This window comes from Chaetura pelagica, unplaced genomic scaffold (assembly GCF_000747805.2).
Source record: "Chaetura pelagica isolate M959 unplaced genomic scaffold, ChaPel_1.0 scaffold145, whole genome shotgun sequence".
Taxonomy (NCBI): Eukaryota; Metazoa; Chordata; class Aves; order Apodiformes; family Apodidae; genus Chaetura; species Chaetura pelagica.
The window spans coordinates 232,460-252,456 of record NW_009953332.1 but is presented as its reverse complement, the minus strand read 5'-3'; the positions used below and the strand labels follow the sequence as shown (position 1 = coordinate 252,456).

The 19,997-nt window shown below is 41.3% G+C and overlaps 1 protein-coding gene across 1 annotated transcript in view; it reads right to left on the bottom strand.

The window, feature by feature from the left end:
* Positions 1-879: 879 nt before the first annotated feature.
* Positions 880-19,997, bottom strand: part of PALM2 (paralemmin 2) — a 193,295-nt gene continuing 174,177 nt past the window's right edge. Inside the window, exons 5-8 of the mRNA XM_009998160.1 lie at positions 16,329-16,443; positions 15,709-15,730; positions 6,409-6,510; positions 880-1,628 (exon numbers count right to left, since the gene is read on the bottom strand). Coding sequence (XP_009996462.1) covers positions 880-1,628; positions 6,409-6,510; positions 15,709-15,730; positions 16,329-16,443 — 988 coding nt within the window. The remainder of the gene's footprint in view (positions 1,629-6,408; positions 6,511-15,708; positions 15,731-16,328; positions 16,444-19,997) is intronic.

Here is a 19,997-nt window from a genome sequence, read left to right as displayed (position 1 = left end):
ATTATTGAAAGGCAAGTAATTAGATCTGTGACTTCAATTCAGTTGGTGTGACAGATGCATCTTTTTCATGTCAAGTTAATTTCAACTGTAATTTGGGGAGATGAAGTACACATACAATACTGTAATCTGGAAGATTTATATAAGGCAAAATCATCATTCATACATTTTCTAGAAAGAATAATTAAGGTCCACTTTTGGTATCACCAATAAGCAGAAATGGCTGATGGGTTTTCCTGACACTGCAAACTGAAGTGGAAAGTTACTATTAAGAAAAAAAAAACAATGATGGTAACTTTTTTGGGAAAGACTTGTCTGAGTTTCAGCAAATTAAAACAGTCAAATGATCTAAGCCTTTCCCACAAGAAATAAAAGGTAGGATCTATAAAATGTTTGAATGTGATTTTTCTTAAAAAAGAGAAGCAATATTTTTTAAGGCTCTCATATCTGGCTGCTGTGAAACTCAGACTCCCACAAAATCTTAGGAATCTGATCAAGCTTGCCAGATATCCAAAGAAAAATGTAAAAAGTGTTATCATTATATATATAATATATATATTTAAAAAATCAAATAAATATGAAAACATTTGTTCCATTTCCCATTTCTCTCTCACTCCGCAATTAAGAAAAAAAACCCCGAAGAGCAGAATAAAAAAAAAAAAGAAGCATAAAGACCCCAGCCCCCTCCCCAAACCCCAAATAGTACATCTGATGGGAAAATAACCATGCATTCCTCTTCCTGAAGAACTAGAAAGCAAAGCAACCCAACTGCAAGGCAATGGAGGCATTCACTTCCAGTTCACAGTATTGCAGTTAGAAGTACAGTGAGGTCTAGGTAAGTGATGGAGCAGGAGCTGCCCGGAGCGGGGAAGGAGGAGGTGTTCACATGACAATACAGCATTGACAGCGCTTTTTCTTTTGTGTACCTGGGGTGGCTTCCAAGGGCAGGCTCTCTTCCTTCCCCTCGGGAGAGGAGGGCTCTGTCGTGTCCGACAGTGGCCTGCCAGAGACCAGCTCAGCGGCGTTCCCATCCATGGTGGAGATGTCTGTCACCGTCTTCTCCCGCAGTGACTTCTCATCATCTTCGTCGATCAGGACCAGCTCTGCCTTGATGGTCTCGTCATAGCCCAGCACTTTCTTTGTCTCCTCTTCATCATCAATGTTCTGGTAGCCCATAAATATCATTGTCACTGGCTGATCTGCGCTGGCCTCTGGGGCTGCTCCACCACAGGGTTTGTCTTGGGACTGAGGATTCAGAGCATGCCCTTTGGTGGGTTTGTGTACCATTTCCAGCTTTGCCTCCTTGAAGAGCATTTGCTCCTTCATATGGCTAAGGTTTCCATCAGCTACCACATTTCTGTCTGACACAGTCATTGTTTCATACCCTCCTTTTACACTTGATTGTCCAGCTTTTTGCATAAGTTCATCTACATCCTTTGAGCTTAATTTATGTACTCCATTTTCTACCACTGTGCCACCAGAGTGAACCTCATAGACTACCTTGGTACCATCATCATAGACTTTGAATCCTCTTTGATGGGCCTCATCTGGGCCAATAGATGAAGCAGAGACAATCTTGGTCTCTCCTGTCTGTTTGTCTTTCTCCACATTAATTTCCATGGTGCACAAAGCTTGAATGAAAACAAGAGAGGAAGTGCATGTTACAACAAAAAAAGCCAGTGAATGGTTAATTGCCAAACAGACAAAGAAAACTAGGGTGCCCCTTTTCCTACCTCCTGCTTCTAAAGGGCCAAGCGTTCTACGTTAGAGGTGGGACACAATGCTGTGGATACAGATAGTTATTACACTACAGCTTTTTGTGCAGCTGGAGGCCAGGCATACCTGTGGCAAACAGGACCTCATCTTCTAGCTCACACCATGTGGAGCTGTCTCTGATTGATTAGGAGCATCAAGAGCACTTGGGTTAGGTGTAATTTAGACAAAGGGAGGTGACAGCATGCAGGTTGTCCTCAACCTTTCTTTTCTGAGCTTGCCTCAAAACTAAGAGAGAAATTAATCTCCAGGAACATCTCTACTCTCTTTTTCTTCTCTGCCATCAAACTGCTGTTAGCTGGTAACAAGTTTTGTTTGCTGCAATAACACCCCAACTATTTTACTATTAACTCTTCCATTCATTGCTTTCAAAACATTTTAGAGAGGTGAAGAAACATTTTTTAGCCCTGTTCTACTGGTGGGAAAACAAAATCACACAGGAATGGGGTACTTTCTCCCACAGATGTGTGGCAGGGCAGGCATCTCAGCTTCCACACCAAGGCATCAACAGTGACATCTGCTTTCACGTTAAGAGAATGTACAAAATGGCCAGGAAGTGCTTCCTGCTTTATTTGAATGCAGCTCTAAGCACCATTCCCAAAGTTGAAGAAAAAAATTAGTAATAAACTGACTTTCAAAGCATTATGAAACAACAGGTAAAAACATGAGTGTGAGGGATGCTGCTTTAGAATAGAAAGGAAGGTTTTCTAGAAGTTAAGAAGGACGCAGTAACAAGATGAAAACTGTAGAAACCACACAGCAGGAACAGACAGGCAGTCTACAGCACTCCAACACCCATTCTGAGGTATGATGGCCTCTCACTTGACAGCTTTTCAAAGAAAAATGTGCAAAGGTCTCACAGATTTTCCACAAGTGGTCATCTAAACATTCTTCGTACGTGGATGAAGACATTTTGGCTTCAGGACAGACACCCAAAGACACTTACTTGCAAATTGCCACAGCGTAGTGTTCATGGCAGTGACAAGTGTTCATGAAACTTACAGTGACCATTTCCACCAAAGGACCTCAATGTTATAATAATAATTTGTCTTACTTGGGGACACCACAAACTGACATATTGGCTTTTTTTGCTGACTTACGTTCAAGTGATTACAGGACATTCTTGGCCCAAGAACCAAAGTAGTTTTGTATGCTTGTATTTAAAAAATCATTAAAAATTACTCTTGCTTCAGTATATTTCCTCAGTCTTACTATTCACACATGGTAGATTTTATTTTTTTTCCCCTGTATCCTTAATGCAAAGTATTTCATCAGCAATAGGAAGTTTATCATGATGTGCATCATGGCCTCTGCTATAGCTCTAGACAGAAAATTCATGTATTGCTGAGTGGGTGTGTGCTGGTCCCTGTGAGGTAGTAGTGCAGCCAAATGGGGGTCTGGCCATCCACGTGCTGTGTGTGCCTGCTCAGACTGCAGCCAGCCCTGGCAGGGATCTCAGCTTGGCCATTCCAAGTGAGGGGAATATCCCTAAGGACTGTGTTTTACCATTGTTTTGAGAGGTTTATGGACTGGCTGTTTTCATAGCTGTTATGGCCCTGAGCACAGGATGCCTATTGTCACAATGAAGTAGGGCTATCACTTTTCTCATCTCCTTCCCCCAGTGGAGTTTCAAGGCCTGGCCACTGCACCCAGGAGGAGGTTGTGGGGATGAGGGGTGGGTTCTGCTCCCACGTGTGGGGCAGGAAGCTGAGAGGCACCCAGCATGGACTGACATGGGAGATTTAGGCTGGAAATAAGGAAAAACACTATCATGCCAGGGCCAGTGGCAGTTAAGCCCTTGAGCAGGTTGCTCTGAGGAGCTGTGCAGGCTGCACCGTGGTGCAGATCAGAGAACAGCTGGCATGGATCCCTTGCTTGGGACTGTCCCAGCCCAGGAGCTGGTGGACAAGTGTCTTTCAAGTCTTATGCACGTAAGTCTGCCCTGAAGCCTTTAATCCAACTTACATGGAATAATGCAAGGAAAAGTCACAGGTGCCAACACTAACACTGGAATTTGCTTCCTTCAAGGTGCGGTTTCTTGAGTGGGCATGGCAGGGGGATGAAAGGAAGAGTCATTTTGTTTCTTTTGCCAGGACAATCTAATTTTTGAACTGAATTTTGGTGAGATCTCAAGAATGAGAGCAAAGACTGTTGAACCTTTAGGTGGCACAACAAGCCTGGAGACCCAGTGTTGATGTGTCTTTGAAGAGGGTGCTGGAAGAAGGTGAGGTTCAGCAACAGCTTTCAGACCTTGCACCTTCCACTTGGGAGCAATGGCTGGAAGTTTTCAATTTTAGGCCATGCTCTAGTGTGGGTGGGAGCATGAGGGTAAGGACCTGCCTTGGGTGAGTGGGTTCTGAACATCAACCAGCCTTGCCAAGACTGCTCAGGCAGGTACTGTTTAACAGCTGCAAACATTACAGAGATAAAAGTAGGCGCTGTCTAGCCTCTCATATAGATGCTAAAACTGACAGGATGGCAGTTTTTTGAGTGAAGCCAGCTGAACTGAAGCAAAGGTGAAGTATGAGGGAGCAGCAGCACATCCAGGAAATTATCTCTGATGGGCAGAAGTTCCTTATTTGTCCTGACCACCACAGCCCTGCGGGGAAGGTGATACCAGCCCACCATCTGACTTCCTGATACTTTTTTGGTGAGAAGCAGCATCCTCAGCTCCCCTAGAGCTCCTCTGCTTCTCCTCTTTGAAAAAGAAAGACATTATCTGGGGCATGACTTTTCAGTAAAGGCTGCAGATTTTCCTGTTAAATAACTGAGTGCCACGTTATTGCGCATCCTTGTAGTGTTCATTAAAAGAAGGTTCGTATAATGGAACTGGATTCAGAAGAGAGTAGGAAAAATCTGATAGTTAAATCATGAGGATCTGCCCATATTTAAGAAGTGTTGCAAAATACATCTTTTTATCTATGATATGGTATGGAGTACTGTTAAGTAACAATGTCCTACTTATTAGGAAGACTTTGGGCAACAAGTTCTCACAATGCTTTTAAGACTCTGCCTACTGTCAGAGTTTGATCTAGAGGGTTAGCAGCTGTGGTCCTTGCGTATTTTATGCTTGTCTAATTTGCTTGAGCATTTGCCACTGTCAACATTTTAGTTTAATTTCTTCTACCCTGATTTCAGCACCAGTTTTTTTAAGGTATCAGTGTAACATGCAGTTTATGACCTGCCTCAGAGATGACATTAAATCTACTTTTCCAAGTAAATGCATAAACATATGCAAGTTTCTTAGAAAGCTGTTCACTAGTGAAATGCATTGGCATGGGAGAAGGGAATAACAGAACCTGGCTTATTTGCCTCTGTGCATGATGTTCGTTCTCGGCAGCAAAACCCAGCAGCCCAGCTTGGTGCCAAAGTAGCTGAAATTGATCTAATGTTGATTTCTAAAATGTGTTTATTTAACCAGAGTCTATTTACTGCAAAATGTGCTCTACTAATACAATACAAAACTCTCTGACAATAGAATTGAAATTGAGAGCAGTATTTGAAGATGACAACCTGTATCCACAAGTTTAAGTTTTCTGCACAAGTTTTAATTACATGATGCTTCACGATAACAAGATCCCAATGTGCAGACAAAAGGATCTGGCTTCTGCTTCTTTTGTGGACTCAGAAGCCATTCTTGAAACAATCTTATTACACTCTGAGCCTGTTTTAAGATGGATACTTGCAGTCTACCTTTGAGCACATATGCTGGTGCCTTTTCTTTAAGCTATTGCACACACACAATACTCTTATCAAGGACTACGTGAACAAGGCTTCTAGGTCATTTGGAGAATGAAAGAAATTATTGTATTCTTGGTGTTGACAAAATGGTACAAAACAGACAGGGAATAGCTTGCTTTTAAGACAGATCAGGGTAAGCACAGGTGAAAGGGAAACTTTTGGAATGGCTTGCAACAGGATGGCTGAACAAAATTACATATCCCATAGCTGTGTACAGTGTCTTAGCTTCAGAAATTGTTTTGCTATGACTTATTAATCCATAAGCCACTTTTCATTCCCACTCCTTAGTACACCCCAAGCCACCAGCAATTTGGTCATGAGCTAGGGAATGCATTCTTTAGAGAAGAAGGATCTTGAAAATAAGAAAAACATATAGCTTTTAACAAACCCATTGTTACACTTCAGACACATGCTCTATTTGAAAAATAAGTGTTAGAGAATTCTCTGCATTACTCCAAGCACAAAACATGCCATAATTCTGCCCCTTTTCCCCAAGAAGAAAGAATGATACACAAGTAAGTATAAAACAGCATAAAGCAGTTATGGGGTGTTGTGAGTGACTGTCTCATACATCTTAGTGGGAATTGCATGGGTACAATGGAGGAGACAAAACCTTGGGCTAGATACCATGTATTTGTATCAGCAGTGATAGAACTGACTGTTTCCATGTGAAAAAAATTGGACTCATTCCTATGCTACTTCCATGTAGTTCAAGTACATTGTTTTGAGACTACTTGTTGCTGCTCAAAAATCCTTGACTTATTTATGAAATATAACACAAGTGGCATTTCCTGGCATTTAAATGATATTGGGACACCAGACTCATTAAGGTAATACAACAAAAAAAGTTCATGACTACTGGACTGGTATTACAATACTTGGTTCCTTGAGACTTACCAGCTACTCTGCTTGTTCCGTCCCGCCCAGGAACTGGCTCTGCTGTTCGTGAATAGAGGGTTGGGAGTTCAGGGATCTGGGAGTAAATGTAATTTACTGCATCTGGTGTCAGAGAACAGGAAACAGTTAGATTCGTGCTACAAGCCCCAGTGGCTTCATTGCTTAGACAGCAGAGTGTTGTCAGCCCTGACAATAGTCACTGGAGCTTTGTACTAGATAATTGGATCAAAGCAAAGTGCAAAGTCACTGTCGTGTGATTGGTGTTCAATAGACTAGCTGAGGCAGGAGGGAATGGGTCCAGATGACTCAAACCTTATGTCAGTTGAACACATGAAATTATTTGTCAGGAGGTTCTGGATTTATCAAGTTCGTGACCTTTAAAACAGGGGGGAGAGAGGGAAGGTAAGAAACAAACCTAACGTGATACCCAGAATACATGACATTTCAGAGATATAAAAGCCTAAAAATGCTGGTGTTGACTGACTGGGGTGAAAGGTCAGCTCTTTTGCACTGATTGAATGGGCATTTGTTTTTTTGTTCTTAAAGCTGAAATTTAGCTAATGATGAAATCAGGTATAGATACTGGTAAGTTGCCTGTTGTGACCTTCAGCAGGTATTAAGCAAGTGCCTGCCAGTTCTGCAGTGCCACCATACTTTAACAAACTCTAAGCTAATAGAAAGCTATTGTAAAGGACTGGCTTATTTTACATTTGAGCTTATGGCTGCTTAGCATAAGCAAAATACATTCTTTTGAAGAGACATTAAAGAAATTTACAAATATTTACCAGCAGAAGTTTTGTGGCCAGTTAAATATAACCAGACATCATTCTGTTGGGATTCAGTGGCTGAGCTAAAAGCAGAGCTCAGAGGAGGGATGTACAAACATCTAACTTATAGTTCAGGTGCCAAGTCCAAACAAAAAACCCCACAAACAAACAAACAAAACCCCTTAAACCTTCACATTATTTCCTATCAACTAGAAATCCTTTCATTTTTTTTAATGGAAATGGTTGAATTTATGTTCAAAGTAAAAGCTCTTACTCTGTGAAACAGAGCATTCTTTTCCTCCAAGGGTACTTTGCTGGTTATAACCGAAGTTGGCAAGCCCATGGTATGGCCTGGTTTATGTGTCTGGGTAGAAGGCACAATCTGCCTTCCTCAGTGCCTCTTGTTGTGATAAGCAGGTGAGACAGGAAGACCAATGTAGATCATAAAGGTGAAGTGGTGAAAGGAGAAAGAAAATGAAGTGTCCTGTTGTAGGTTGCTTGACTGCATTGGGTGAAGGGAGACTCTTCCATCACATTCCCTATGGGCTAACACCCATCCCAGAAAAAACACCTACATGTGACGGCATCCTCAGGAATGACATGATGTGTGTCCTCTGATCCTGAACTCTGCTTCTTTGGCTGGGAAATTTGGCCCAGTATTAGTGAAAAGTTTTTACTGCCTTAACATCCTGCAGTGGCTACCAGTGCTGCTGGGTGCAGGAAGACAGCAATCTCAGTCCCTAGGAAGACGTTCTACCTTCCATAAAGCAATGTAAATGACTCTGGTAAGGAGGTCTCCTTTTCTCCCTCTTGTGTCAGGAGGAAGTTAATATATAAGTTCGGTTTGTAAGAGATGAATTTGGAAAAAAAAATCTTGGCCAAGGAAAATATTGTTTTATTTCATACTTCAGTGGACAAGTGGCTGTCCCGGCAAATGAGCTTTTGTATTTTCAGTGCATACTGTTTCCTCAAAGTTTTTTATTTTCTGCAGCAAAGCCTAGGAAAAATAATTGTTTAGGACACAGTTGACTGAGCAACGGCCAGGAACAGCTGCTTTCTTTTGCAGAGTTTCTTGCCTCTGATGAGAAATGGGAACAATGCTTGGTGTTGTTATTCTGGGAAATATCACTAGCAAATGAGCAGGCCATTATTGAAAACTGAAGTAATTTCTCAGAAGAAAGAAGTGGGGACTGTGTTTCTGGGCCAGAATAAGAATGCAGTTTGTGTTCTGAAAATGGTAGAAATACAGTAATTATTCACCCTGTAGAATGTACTGCTGGAACACTAATTTCACGATACACTCATCTTGTGACTTGAGTGACAGACCTCTCTATCCACACATGGGTGCAACTACTGCAGGCTTGTGCTGCTTAACTAATCATCCCTACTTCTTTTGCAGTCCATGAGAATAAACAGGCATGGCTAAGGTACAGTTCTCATCCCAGGGCACTGCAGGAGACAAAATCCATTATAAGCATTTGTTTTTCCCCAGTGCCTGTACAGAGAACTAAGCTGACTGTCCTGGCAGCTAACATTGCAGACATCTAGCACTGAACAAGATCAGTTGTACTGCATGATGGTAAAACTCTCACTTTGATGCTGCACATGTCTGTGGGCTTCAGTCAACGAGGTAGGGTTTGAGATCTCTTTCAAGATACAATACCTTGGTAAGTGTTAGCTGTTGTTGACTCAGTTAATTTTTTTTCTGGATGTTATTTAGAAAAAAAAAATTAAAAAATTTATATATATACGTAATCTTCAGGGGTCTTGGCAATCTCTCATCACTGTCCTGAGAAGGGAGTAGCAGGGTGGGATGGTGAGGTGGGATTCTTGTGTACATTCTTCATGAAGAGAGTGGTGGTACTTGTGTAACAGAAATAGGGCATTGACTAGAAGCTGGGGCTTGGTCAAGTCTGCCAGTTCCCATCTTGTCCTCCCCCAAATCAAAGAAACATGATTATTCCCTTTATCTCACAGGCACCAAGGTCTGTTTTATTTAGCACCTTTAAAAAAGACATAAGAGATCAATTTACAAGGAGTGGATGAGATGCAAATTAGTTTGTTCACATGAGAAGACAGAACATAGATTAAAGCATTTGAACTGACTGCATTCAATATCTTAATTTCAGCCTTTGATGAGTTATTGATATCTAAGGATGCCATAAAAGATGTCCTGTGACTTTATGTATCACTTAGAACAAACTGCATTTTAGGACTAAGGCACTCTTCTGTATCATCACACAGACAAGTACTTGGGAGAACATATGGGGCCAGATAATCCTTCAAGGGTGCTTACACAAAACTAAACCTTCAGAACTGCTCAGAATAGCTCCCACGCAGAGGCTTGTGGCCAAATGTCTGATGAGCTCATTTTCCAAAGGCTGGATTATATCTTTAAAAAGTCTGACTACCACTAAAATTAGTGCCTGAGGTCTTCCACAAATACTGGCTCCAAGGGCTGCTCCACCTGCAAGACACATGGCTTGGCTCCACAAGGAGCCTCCACGTCAGAGGGAGCAGAGATTATGGCCTTCCCACCACATTTGTAATACAGAGGCTTAAGCAGGTAACTTTGCTGAAAGCTGAATATCCTGGCTGTAACTTAGTGAATCATGCTTTAAACTAACAAACTTCAGGGATATAGTCCAAAGCTGACACCCATATATGCATAAGCAAGGAGTGGGTGAACACACCTACCAGAGCAGAATGGGATGCTCCCTGACGCTTTCCAAAGGCAAGAACCTGAAGTTCAGCGACCTCAAGTGCATAGATACTGATGTCGGGTCAACAAAAAGAAGGGATGAGAGCTCAGTTCCCTCTCTGAGAGATGTCATAGGAATCATATAAACTTAGTGATAAAACTTGTATGACATAAAGACCATAATGGATGGCTACAAAGTTTTTCAGAAAGATAGCAAGGGAAGAAGAGGAGGTGGAGTTGCACTTGTGTAAAACAGACACTGGAGTGTATAGAAGAGAGGTCTGCAGGCCATGCCAGTTCTGTTGAATAAATGCCTTTGGATCAAGATTAGATAGATCACCACCAAAGAGGATCTTATAGTAGGTATCTGGTACTGACCTCTCAATCATGATCACAAAACTGACAAAACCTTACTTAGGCTCCTTGGCAAAGTCTCAGGCCAAGAGAAAGTGGTACACAGGGATGGCTTCAATTACCCAGACATTTGTTGGAAATAAATAAATAAATAGTTGCACAAGGCATCCATCAGGTTCCTGGAACACACTGAGGACTGCTTTCAGCTACAGACACTGGACATGGCAGTTAGGAGCAGCACGTTGCTAGATTTACTGCTCACAAACCGAGAATGCTTACTTGAAACACAGCTATCAGTGGCAGCTTTCGATATAGTGACCACAACATTGTGGATTTTAAGATCCCACTGAGCATACTGAAGACCAGCATTTAGGATAAAGACTCTGAATTTTAGAAGGTCCAGATTCAATATGTTCATAGCCCAGCTGCAAGGGATTCTATTTGAGACATCCAGGGAGGGCAAGGAGCTTGTGAGTGCTGGGAGGTATCAAGAAGTGTCTGCTGAAAATCTGCAAAGGGAAAGGAAGAAGCCTGAACAAAAGACCACCCTTGCCTAACAAAGAACTTTTAGGTGTAATTAAAAGCAAAAAAGAAGCGTACCAGCTATGGAAAGGCAGCCAAATAGCCATTGAGTACTACAAGGACCTTGCTAGGGCATGTATAGATGCAGACAAGAAGGCTAAGGCTAAACTAGGACTGAAATTGGCCAAAGATGTCAAGTACAATAAGAAAGGGTTTTTTGGATTTGTAAGCAGTAAGCAGAAGCACAGGGAAGACACAGGTAATTACTAAACAGAACTAGTCTCTTACTAGTTAGTGGCCAGGCAGAGGTTCTCAATACCTTCTTTCCCTCTGTATTTACTGGCACAGCTGGACCCCAGGTCATGAGATCAAGTAGCTACAACAAGGCATGTGTTGACCAGCCAGTAGTAGAGGAAGGGATGCAATGACTCAACTCACTTAAATCCACAAGTCTGGCTGGACTCCACCCCAGGGTGTTAAAAATGGCTGATACTGTTTCAAGGCAACTTTCTATAATACTTGGAAGTCATGGAGATCAGGAGATGTCCCCACTGTCTGCAAAAGGGAAAATGTCACACCCTTCCATATGAAGGGACCAAAAGAGGAAGCCAGAGGCCCATGAGTCTTGCTTCATTCCCTGGGAAAATGATGGAATGAGTCCTCCTAGAATCTATTACAAACCAAATGAAGCAGATGACTGGGAAAAGCCAGCATGGATTTACCATGGGCAAATCATGACAGACTAACCTTATCACCTTCTACGACCTTCTGTTGACACATGGAGACAAGTGGGTGTTGTTTGCTTGAATTTAGCAAAGTGTTCAACACTGTTTCCCACAGCCTTCTGAGCAAACTTGCAAGATACAGATTGGACAGGTGGTCTGTGAGACAGGTAGGAAACTGGCTAATAGTCTGCACTGAAAGGATGGTGATCAGTGGTTTTTACTTAGGTAGCCAGAGGTGCTGTAAATGTGGCAGTCATAGATACAGATCAATTGTAAAAGTTACTTAAAACCCTACAACTAAAAACAATTGCTGGTGAGTTTTTATAGGACACATGCAAAGCACAAAGATCTGTACTTGAGTCCTCTAAGGACATGCTCATCTCTTTTGCTCTTGGGCTGCACAGCTTATTAAGATCAGAGGAGAAAAAAGCAGGACAGTCTCCAAGCAGTTTGCTGGGAGCTAAACAATGTAGGCTAGGCTTCCAGAGCTGCGTATTTGCTAAATATATGCTAATACATAACAAACTCAAGCAGAGGTTTGTGCAAACTGTAGAGTTAAGGTAGCTGTGGCTTCTATATATTGGCTGAAGTATAGAGTTTTGGACTCACAGAATAGCTTGGGTTGGAAGGGACCTCTGAAGTCATCTAATAAAACCTTCCTGCAATGAGTAGGTACATCTTCAAGTAGATCAGGTTGCTCATACCCCATTCCCACTTGACCTTGAATGTTTTCAGGATGTGACATCTACCACCTCTCTGAAGAGTTCCAGCATTTCACCACCCTCATTGTATAAAATGTCTTATATCTAATCTGTATCTTCCCTCTTTTAGATTAAAACCATTACGCCTTGTCCTGTTGAAACAATCTGTAATAAAAAGTTTGTCCTCATCTTTCTTATAAGCTTTTCTTATGGAAACATAAGTAAGGTCTCACTGGAGCTTTCTCTTCTCCATGCTGAACAACCCCAACTCTCTCAGCCTTTTGGCACAGGAAAAGTGCTCCATTTTCTGATCATCTTCTTGGCCCTCATCTGGACGTGCTCCAACAAGTCCATGTCTTTCATGTGCAAAGGACCCCAGAACTGGACACAATACTCCAGGTAGGGTCTCACGACAGCAGAGTAGAGGGGAAAAATCACCTCCCTTAACCCACTGGTCATGCCTCTTTTGATGCAGCCCAGGACATGGTTGCCTTTCTGAGCTGTGAGCACCTTGCTGGCTCATCAGTAGCAGCACTTAGTTTGCATACAGATTGCCAAAGATTGCAGAGGACAAATTTACCCCTGAAGTAGATTCAGCAGTTGAAGGAATTACATCAGAATATAATGTGGCTTCTATTTTATATATGCATGGAGCTGTAAATATATGCACACACAAAGAGCTCTCTCCTTTATGTTGTTCATGATGTGCATGCAGCATAGCATTACTGCATGCCTGGTTTGGACTGCAGACTTGAGCAGTAACAAATTATATCATTCCTAGCATCATCTCAGTCCTTGTTTAATGGAGAGCTTGTCAGACACCAGCCAACAAGGAGCTGGCAGAAGCACAACTCCGCACAGCCTCAGCATTTTTGCTCTGCTTGCTCTCTCGTGGTGATCCATTGGAAGGCAAAGTGTGTTCATACCCTGGATAATGTGAAAAATTATTGTGCCTGGATGACTTCAAGCTCAGAAATGCTCATTGCCAAACAGTTGTTTTCTCGGAAGGGTGGGAAGGACACAGAAGTCACTTGCTTAGCTACTGGTGCTCACCATTTCTTCCCTCCTCTTCAAGCCTTTGCATAAACCCCCTGGGGCTCTAAGCTTCCTGCAGTTGTACTTTCTGCACACTTAAAAGCTCTGTCTTCTGTACCATCATCACGTTTAGAATAAAAGGAGGGATGGATCAACACAGGGCAAATCCGTGTGAGATTTATGGACTGGAAGACTTTCAGGATATGGCAGTAATTGAAGAAATTGCCCCAACTGGTTAGTGTTGGTTTATGTCTGTTTTACACATCTTTTCTGTATTGTCCAGTGGCTTTTACCATTTTCCTCTGCTGCATGTGTTACAGATGGTTGCCAGACAGATGGCTGATCTGCTGTAACAAAGCAAGTCCTACATGTTTTTGAAGGAAGGAAGTATCTTTAGTACCAATGTGCTTGCAGCTAGCTATGTACATGTTTTCTTCCTGCTCTGACCAGCTACCCTCACAGACTGTTGTCAGAGAGCAGAAAACCATAGGACCTGCTCAGCTTTCATTGTGTGAAGATGTGGGGTCACAACGTGCCCACAGTGGGAGGGCTAACAGAACAGATTGCAGCCTTGGCCATCCCTACAGGAACGTAGTAAGGTACTGCTTAGAGGATAACCCAGGCCTGCCTCAGCCCACAGGCACCAGCTGCTGAGAGGAAGAGACAAGATATATAAAGCAAGTGGTCTGCATGTGAAAAGGGATCCATTAATTTAGCTATACCCTTGGTCCCTCTGCTTGCACATTTATTCTGGAGGCACTCTATTCTCTTTGGCATAATTCTGCAGTTTTCTGTCACCCTTAAGAAATAATGAACTGCTCTTGCTTCTGGCTTGGTCTGTGAGAGAGGGATCCACTGAAAGCTGGCAAAATCTGGAGAGCAGTGAGGCTCCTCTTGAATCCAGTGAAATACTACATTGCTACAAGAAAATACCTCAGAGGGGAAAACTACTGCTTCATATTTGCTAGCTGGGGCTTCCCTTGGTTCCAGTTTTATCACAACATGCATGAAGAGGAACACTGCATCTTGCAGGAGCTGTAAAAGCTCCTGTACACTGTAAAACTTATCGCCCATCCTTTCTGTCCCATCCCACATCTGTTGTTTTGGTCTCAGTTGTCCTTGAGAAGCAAGTCTGTTTTAGTCTGTTTGCTGGGAATAATCAGGAGAGGCCTTCGCTGGCTTAAAAGGCATTTTGTTTAGTTTTATGTGGGGAAGAAAAGAACAGTTTCCCACAGGGTGCTAATTCCTGTAGGTACTATTCCTCTTTTGGAAACTTACCAACATTTGTGGTGAAACTGCATAGGTACAAAATACCTGCCATTCTGGGTCTTTATTTACTTTGTGATAGACAATTTCAAACGCTCCAGGAGGAAGAGTAATGTCTTATTGTGGAGCATTCCATCTAGGACTTTATTATTATTATTATTAATTATTATTATTGTTGTTGTTTTTATTGTTATTATTATCGTTATTATTTTTCAACAGGGGATTTTACTTAAAACTTGAATTATATTGGTAACACCAATGAAAAGGTGAAAAATTCTAAACTAGATCTCTGAGTTAAAAAAGAATACCCTCTTACTAAGTATATTAATCACCTCAAAAAGACACCTCCAAATCAGCTCATATACTACATGTTAATGTTCCATTGTGTCCCAGTGGATCACCCTACATATTCCTCTTCTATATACACGGTTCAGTTGGGCATGGCTTTGTCAGCAGGTGGAGGAACTAGTCTTGACCTCAGTATGTTGCCAGTTCAAAGACATGTATTGAGAATGAGTGTTTGGAGCACAGATTTACCTGCAGGTGGATCCACACGATATCCTTATTGGGTCCTAAGGGTCCTGCAGAGGCTCTAAAAGGGTCTTTCTAGCTTTCTGGGAATCAACCATATTTTTTACTCACTCAGACACCTACATTTATAACTCAGTGTTTAGACTGATCACACATAGTGTGACAGCAAGTTCATAAACTTGGAATTACTACATCCTCATCCACCCATGTGAGCTTTTCTTACTGTAAGCATAATCATACAGAGAATACAGTTCATCAGTGAAGTGATCTAATTTTAATAGTTGTTCCCATGTATTAGGAATATTCCTCATATTAATCTGTTTTCAAACAGAGCCTGAGTGCATACAGTGGAGAAGACTGACCACAGAGAGGTGAAAAGGAGCCTACAGCACAGGGCTATCACGTGGGGAAAAGGGGTCAATAACATAAAAGTTGTATGATGTCTGTTTTAACACATCCATACTGTTCTTTCCCCTTATGTGCATGTAAGAGGTGGAGCTCTGCCAAAGGAATACTGTTTCACTACAACAGTGATGTTTTTGCTTGCACTATAGCAATGCCAAAGAAGAAGTTAATGGTTCTAACAAGAAATCAGAAGCACACAATGATGAGAAGGACTCCCCCTTTGTAAACTTTTGCATCAAAGCCATAGTAACCTTGTTAAACCCAAAGGTATGCAATAATTAAAAGGCACTTACCACCATCCTGGTGTGAGAAACTCTGTGAAGGGAAAAAATAATATATTTGGTTAAACCTTTAATATTTTGGATATAATTTGCTTGAAATCTTGATTTTTATGCTAGGCTTGCTTTTATGGTTATTTGTAATTTCTTTGTACTGGGGATGGTGACTCTTCAGTTTTAGGTGCCATTAGAGGCTGAGGGAGAGGGACAAGGTGTAACTAAAAGGAGAAAGCTGCTGTTTGTTGTAGGGTATAGTGTTCAGAAGTGGCTTTTGTGGCAAATCTCACCATCTCTGGTTGCCATTGGGAGCAGGGAAGTTTAAATGCCCTTCAGGATCCTGCTGACATCTTTCACTGAGGCCAAAGGCTCATGTTGTTTCCCTGCAGATAAGCTAGGGAGATAGACTCTCAAATCCCTCTTCAAGAAAAGCTGGAGTGGGAAGGGGAAATCCAAATAACCCAGACAAAATAGATCTGACACCTCTAAATCTTTTCTACTCGTTTGTCCTAGTTTGAGCTACATGCTCTGAAACTGCTCTCAGTCTTCTCACAAGTGTATGAATTATAGCTACTACTTTCAAACAGTGCTAGCAGTCTACCTTTGTTTCAATCTGTGAATAACTATTTTTTAAATACCTTTTGCAAGTTGTCGAAGGATTTCTCAGTCTCCTTTAGTTTCTCCAAAATGATTTGTTCTTTGGCAGATATTTGGGATTCCTCACTTTCTAATTTCTGTATTTCTTGTTCCAGCCTGTGGAAGACATACAGACATGCACATACACACAAAAATAAAACATGTAAAAAATATTTCAGTGAGCCATAGTTTTCTATGTATTAATTAGCATTTAAAATGTCATCAGTAGCAACTTCCACTCTTATTATTCACAACTGCTTTCCGAACACATGATGGACACATGAACTATTTGTAAAACAGACCTATTTAAAAGAAAAACAACAATTATTTTATTACCTACTTCTGCAAAAGCAGGTACAAATTAACTAAAAATTTATCACAGTATCCCTTCACCCCAATCCCTGTTACATTTCTCAGATACACACTTTCATTTTAGAAATCACAGTATGGGACATAACCACAATTATGCATTAATAGTTAGAGGAATAGGTGTCTTCCTATGCTTCCATATTCCAGACCACAAAGCTGGAAATAGCTGTTGGAAGCTTGCAATCCACCATTTGTTAGGTGTTTCTCTTGAGCCAGTACCTTCCCCAGTTCCAACAACAACACTTTGGAATATCAATCCACTCTTTCTACGGATACCACATGAAACTGGAAGCCCCAGAAGATTCAGGTAATGAAATGCACAGGCTGCTCAGAAAACCCCCCGACTTATTTTACTAGGCAGTAAGCACTGAGCGTTCCCATTTTTCTTGTCATGGCATAATGGCACACCTTCCTTAAGCTGAGTTGATTGTGACTTTGGGGACACTTAGGATTAGATTCTCCATTACTTTAACACAAACCTCCTTTTAATGACAGGATTTATGCAGGCACAGAAACAGCACCTCTCTCTATTTTCATGAATACCACGATTTTTATTTTCTCACTTTTGAAAAAAAATAAATAAAAAAAGAAAGAAATTTAAAAATCTGTAATATGAGCTGGGATGAATACTTAAGAGCATGGCTACCTAAAACTCTCTTCATCTATCTAAAGAGCTGTAGCTGCTCACAGCTTGTTGGACCATATTTCTTTGAATGCAACAGACCAGCATTGCCCAGTACCTTTGCTTCCCACAGCTGCTTGCTCCTGCCTTGCTGTCACACTTTTCCAGTGAAGTGAAGGGTCATGGCACTGATCCAAGCTAAGGGGACACATTTTTTCTTTTTTCCAGCCCTCCTCAGCACAGAACTTCATTAATGCTTGTTTGAACACAAGACAGAGAGCAAGAAGAAGGTGACAGTGAGCAGGTAGGGAGGAGGGAGGATTGGATTGCTCCTTTCAGGGTCTTGACAGCTTGAGTGGTTTGTGAAATTCATGTGTCTAAATATAGATCCCAGGGTCTAACTTAAGGCACCCACCTGGGAAATTTTTCTCCGCTTTCAAATTGTGCAAGGATGAAAGATGTGTGGCACTTGCTGAGAATGCTTTTCATTAGAGCAAGGCAAAAATGTCACAGCCTGAAGTTATTGCAGATGGAAAAAGGCAGATTTTGCTCTCCCAAAGTACGTGAATACTTAATTGTCTCAAATTCACAGTTGTTTGTCAAACTGCTGTTTGTCTCCCTTAAAGGCAAACCCCTCATCTCCAAGTTGAAATGACTTAATTGCAGTGATTTTAAAATGTTGGAAAGTACTGCTCCAATCCATTTAATATTTTCTTCAAATTAATATAATTTTTTAAAAAATGAAAAATATTTCATTTTGGAAACATGGAATGATTTGAAATAGGATTAATTTTTCCCCCTTATGTTGTGATTCAGGGAGAAAGCTTTAAAAAAAATACTGTTTCATCTTCACCCTTCTTCCCAGGAAATGTTTTAAAATACCTAGTGAAGTGAAAAAATAATTTATCAGTGAGGTCAGCCATTGCCATGCTCCTACTTAATGAGTTCAGAAGTCAACAGGAAGGTGGCTTCTTTTCCTTCCCTATCCCTTGGAACGATTAGTTTATCCACATACAATTGTACCTTGCCAATAAAGACATTTGAAATATTCTGCTGTGCTGTCTGCTGAAATTATATGGTGGGGCTGGGTGAGTTGGGGTTTACTGGTATGTTTCTTCTCTTCCCACGTGAATCATTCAGCAGTTTCAGGGTACATATGCTGTAGCCTTGTACATTTTTCTGGCTACATGACCAAGGATGAGCCTGGAAAACGGGAGTGCGTAGAAATCAGCAACAAATACAGGGGAAGAAATAAGTCCTTTTTCTTGCAAATGAAGTGGACTTTAGTTAATAATTAATGAAAATGCAAACACTGTAAGCATATGTGGTGTTAAGGCATCGTTTGATGTCAGTAAGGTTATAAGCAAGTAGATTCCTTACAATATGGGGTGATCATAAATACACCACTTTTGTGCACCAGATCAAAACTGCAGAAGCTTTGTCATTAACTGTTTGGTGTTCCAGAGAACATTTGCTTCTAGTGCATGCACATGTGCACTTGCACACCTAGCATTCGTGGCAGTCTGCTCTCACTGATAAAGTGAGTTTGGCAAACGCAACATGAGGTTACCCTACTTTGACAACATACTTGTGTGGTTGGTTGTTGTTGTTTGTTTGTTTTGGTTTTGTTTTGTTTTGTTTTTCCCTGAATCCTCTCCTTGTTCCTTTCATAAATGGTACTAACAACAACTTACTAAAAAGGACAGGGATGGAGACAGAGCTGCCAGGATTTAGAAGCATGAGTGAGGTTGGTAAGGACACAGTTTTCCTATGTGACACTGAGTAAGAATTCATATACAAACTCATCCCATAGGTGCAAACTGCCCTTTTTCCACTTGAATCACTGCAGGTAGAATGAGTCTGCCAGGCCCTGTGTGGAAAGGGTCTGAATTCCTAATCATGGCAGAAGAAATACAGATTATTCAGCCAGAAGGTACCTGTTACATATAACAGGGGTCCTATACCTAGCATTAATATCCATAGGAGGCTACTTTAGATCTTCTTGCTTGATTTTAAGTCACTCTGGTCTGTTCTCTCTACACTTAAAGGCTGCTGAGGTAACAGCAACACTCAAGGCACAGGTTCCATGTGAGATGTTGTATATATTAATCAACAAACCACCAAGGCATCACAGATCTCACTGGAAAATTTGGACCTAGAGCCTTCATCACTTCCTTTGGGCTGCTTTTAACATAGAGCTCAGCAATGCAAAACTTAAAATCATAATTCAAACCAAAGGTTGCTTTGTAACCTTTCTTTTTTTAGTGAGCTACATATCATCAGAATTGCTGAGTGAAAAGGAGAACTGCCTGCATTTTAGTAGCAAGAGGCAACAGAGACATGCAAATTTGGACTGAAAACCAAAATGCACCAATATCACATCTGTTTTGAGCAATATGCTATAAAATGGTTTAAACAGTAATAAATCCATTCAGAGTGCACACATGCATGTACAAAGTGGTTACATTCTTCCTGTGTAAACCTGTTAAATATTCAATAATGTTCTTCCAACCCAGTTGAAAAAGGATGTGCCTTAATTGTTATTTGACACCTGGCAAGGAAACTTTGTAATTCCCTTGTTCCTGGCTTCTTAGCAGATTTCAGTCTGGCATTTGAAAGACAACCACAACAATAAAGCCAGTTAAATAAATAACTACAATATTAGGAGTCCTGTAGGGAA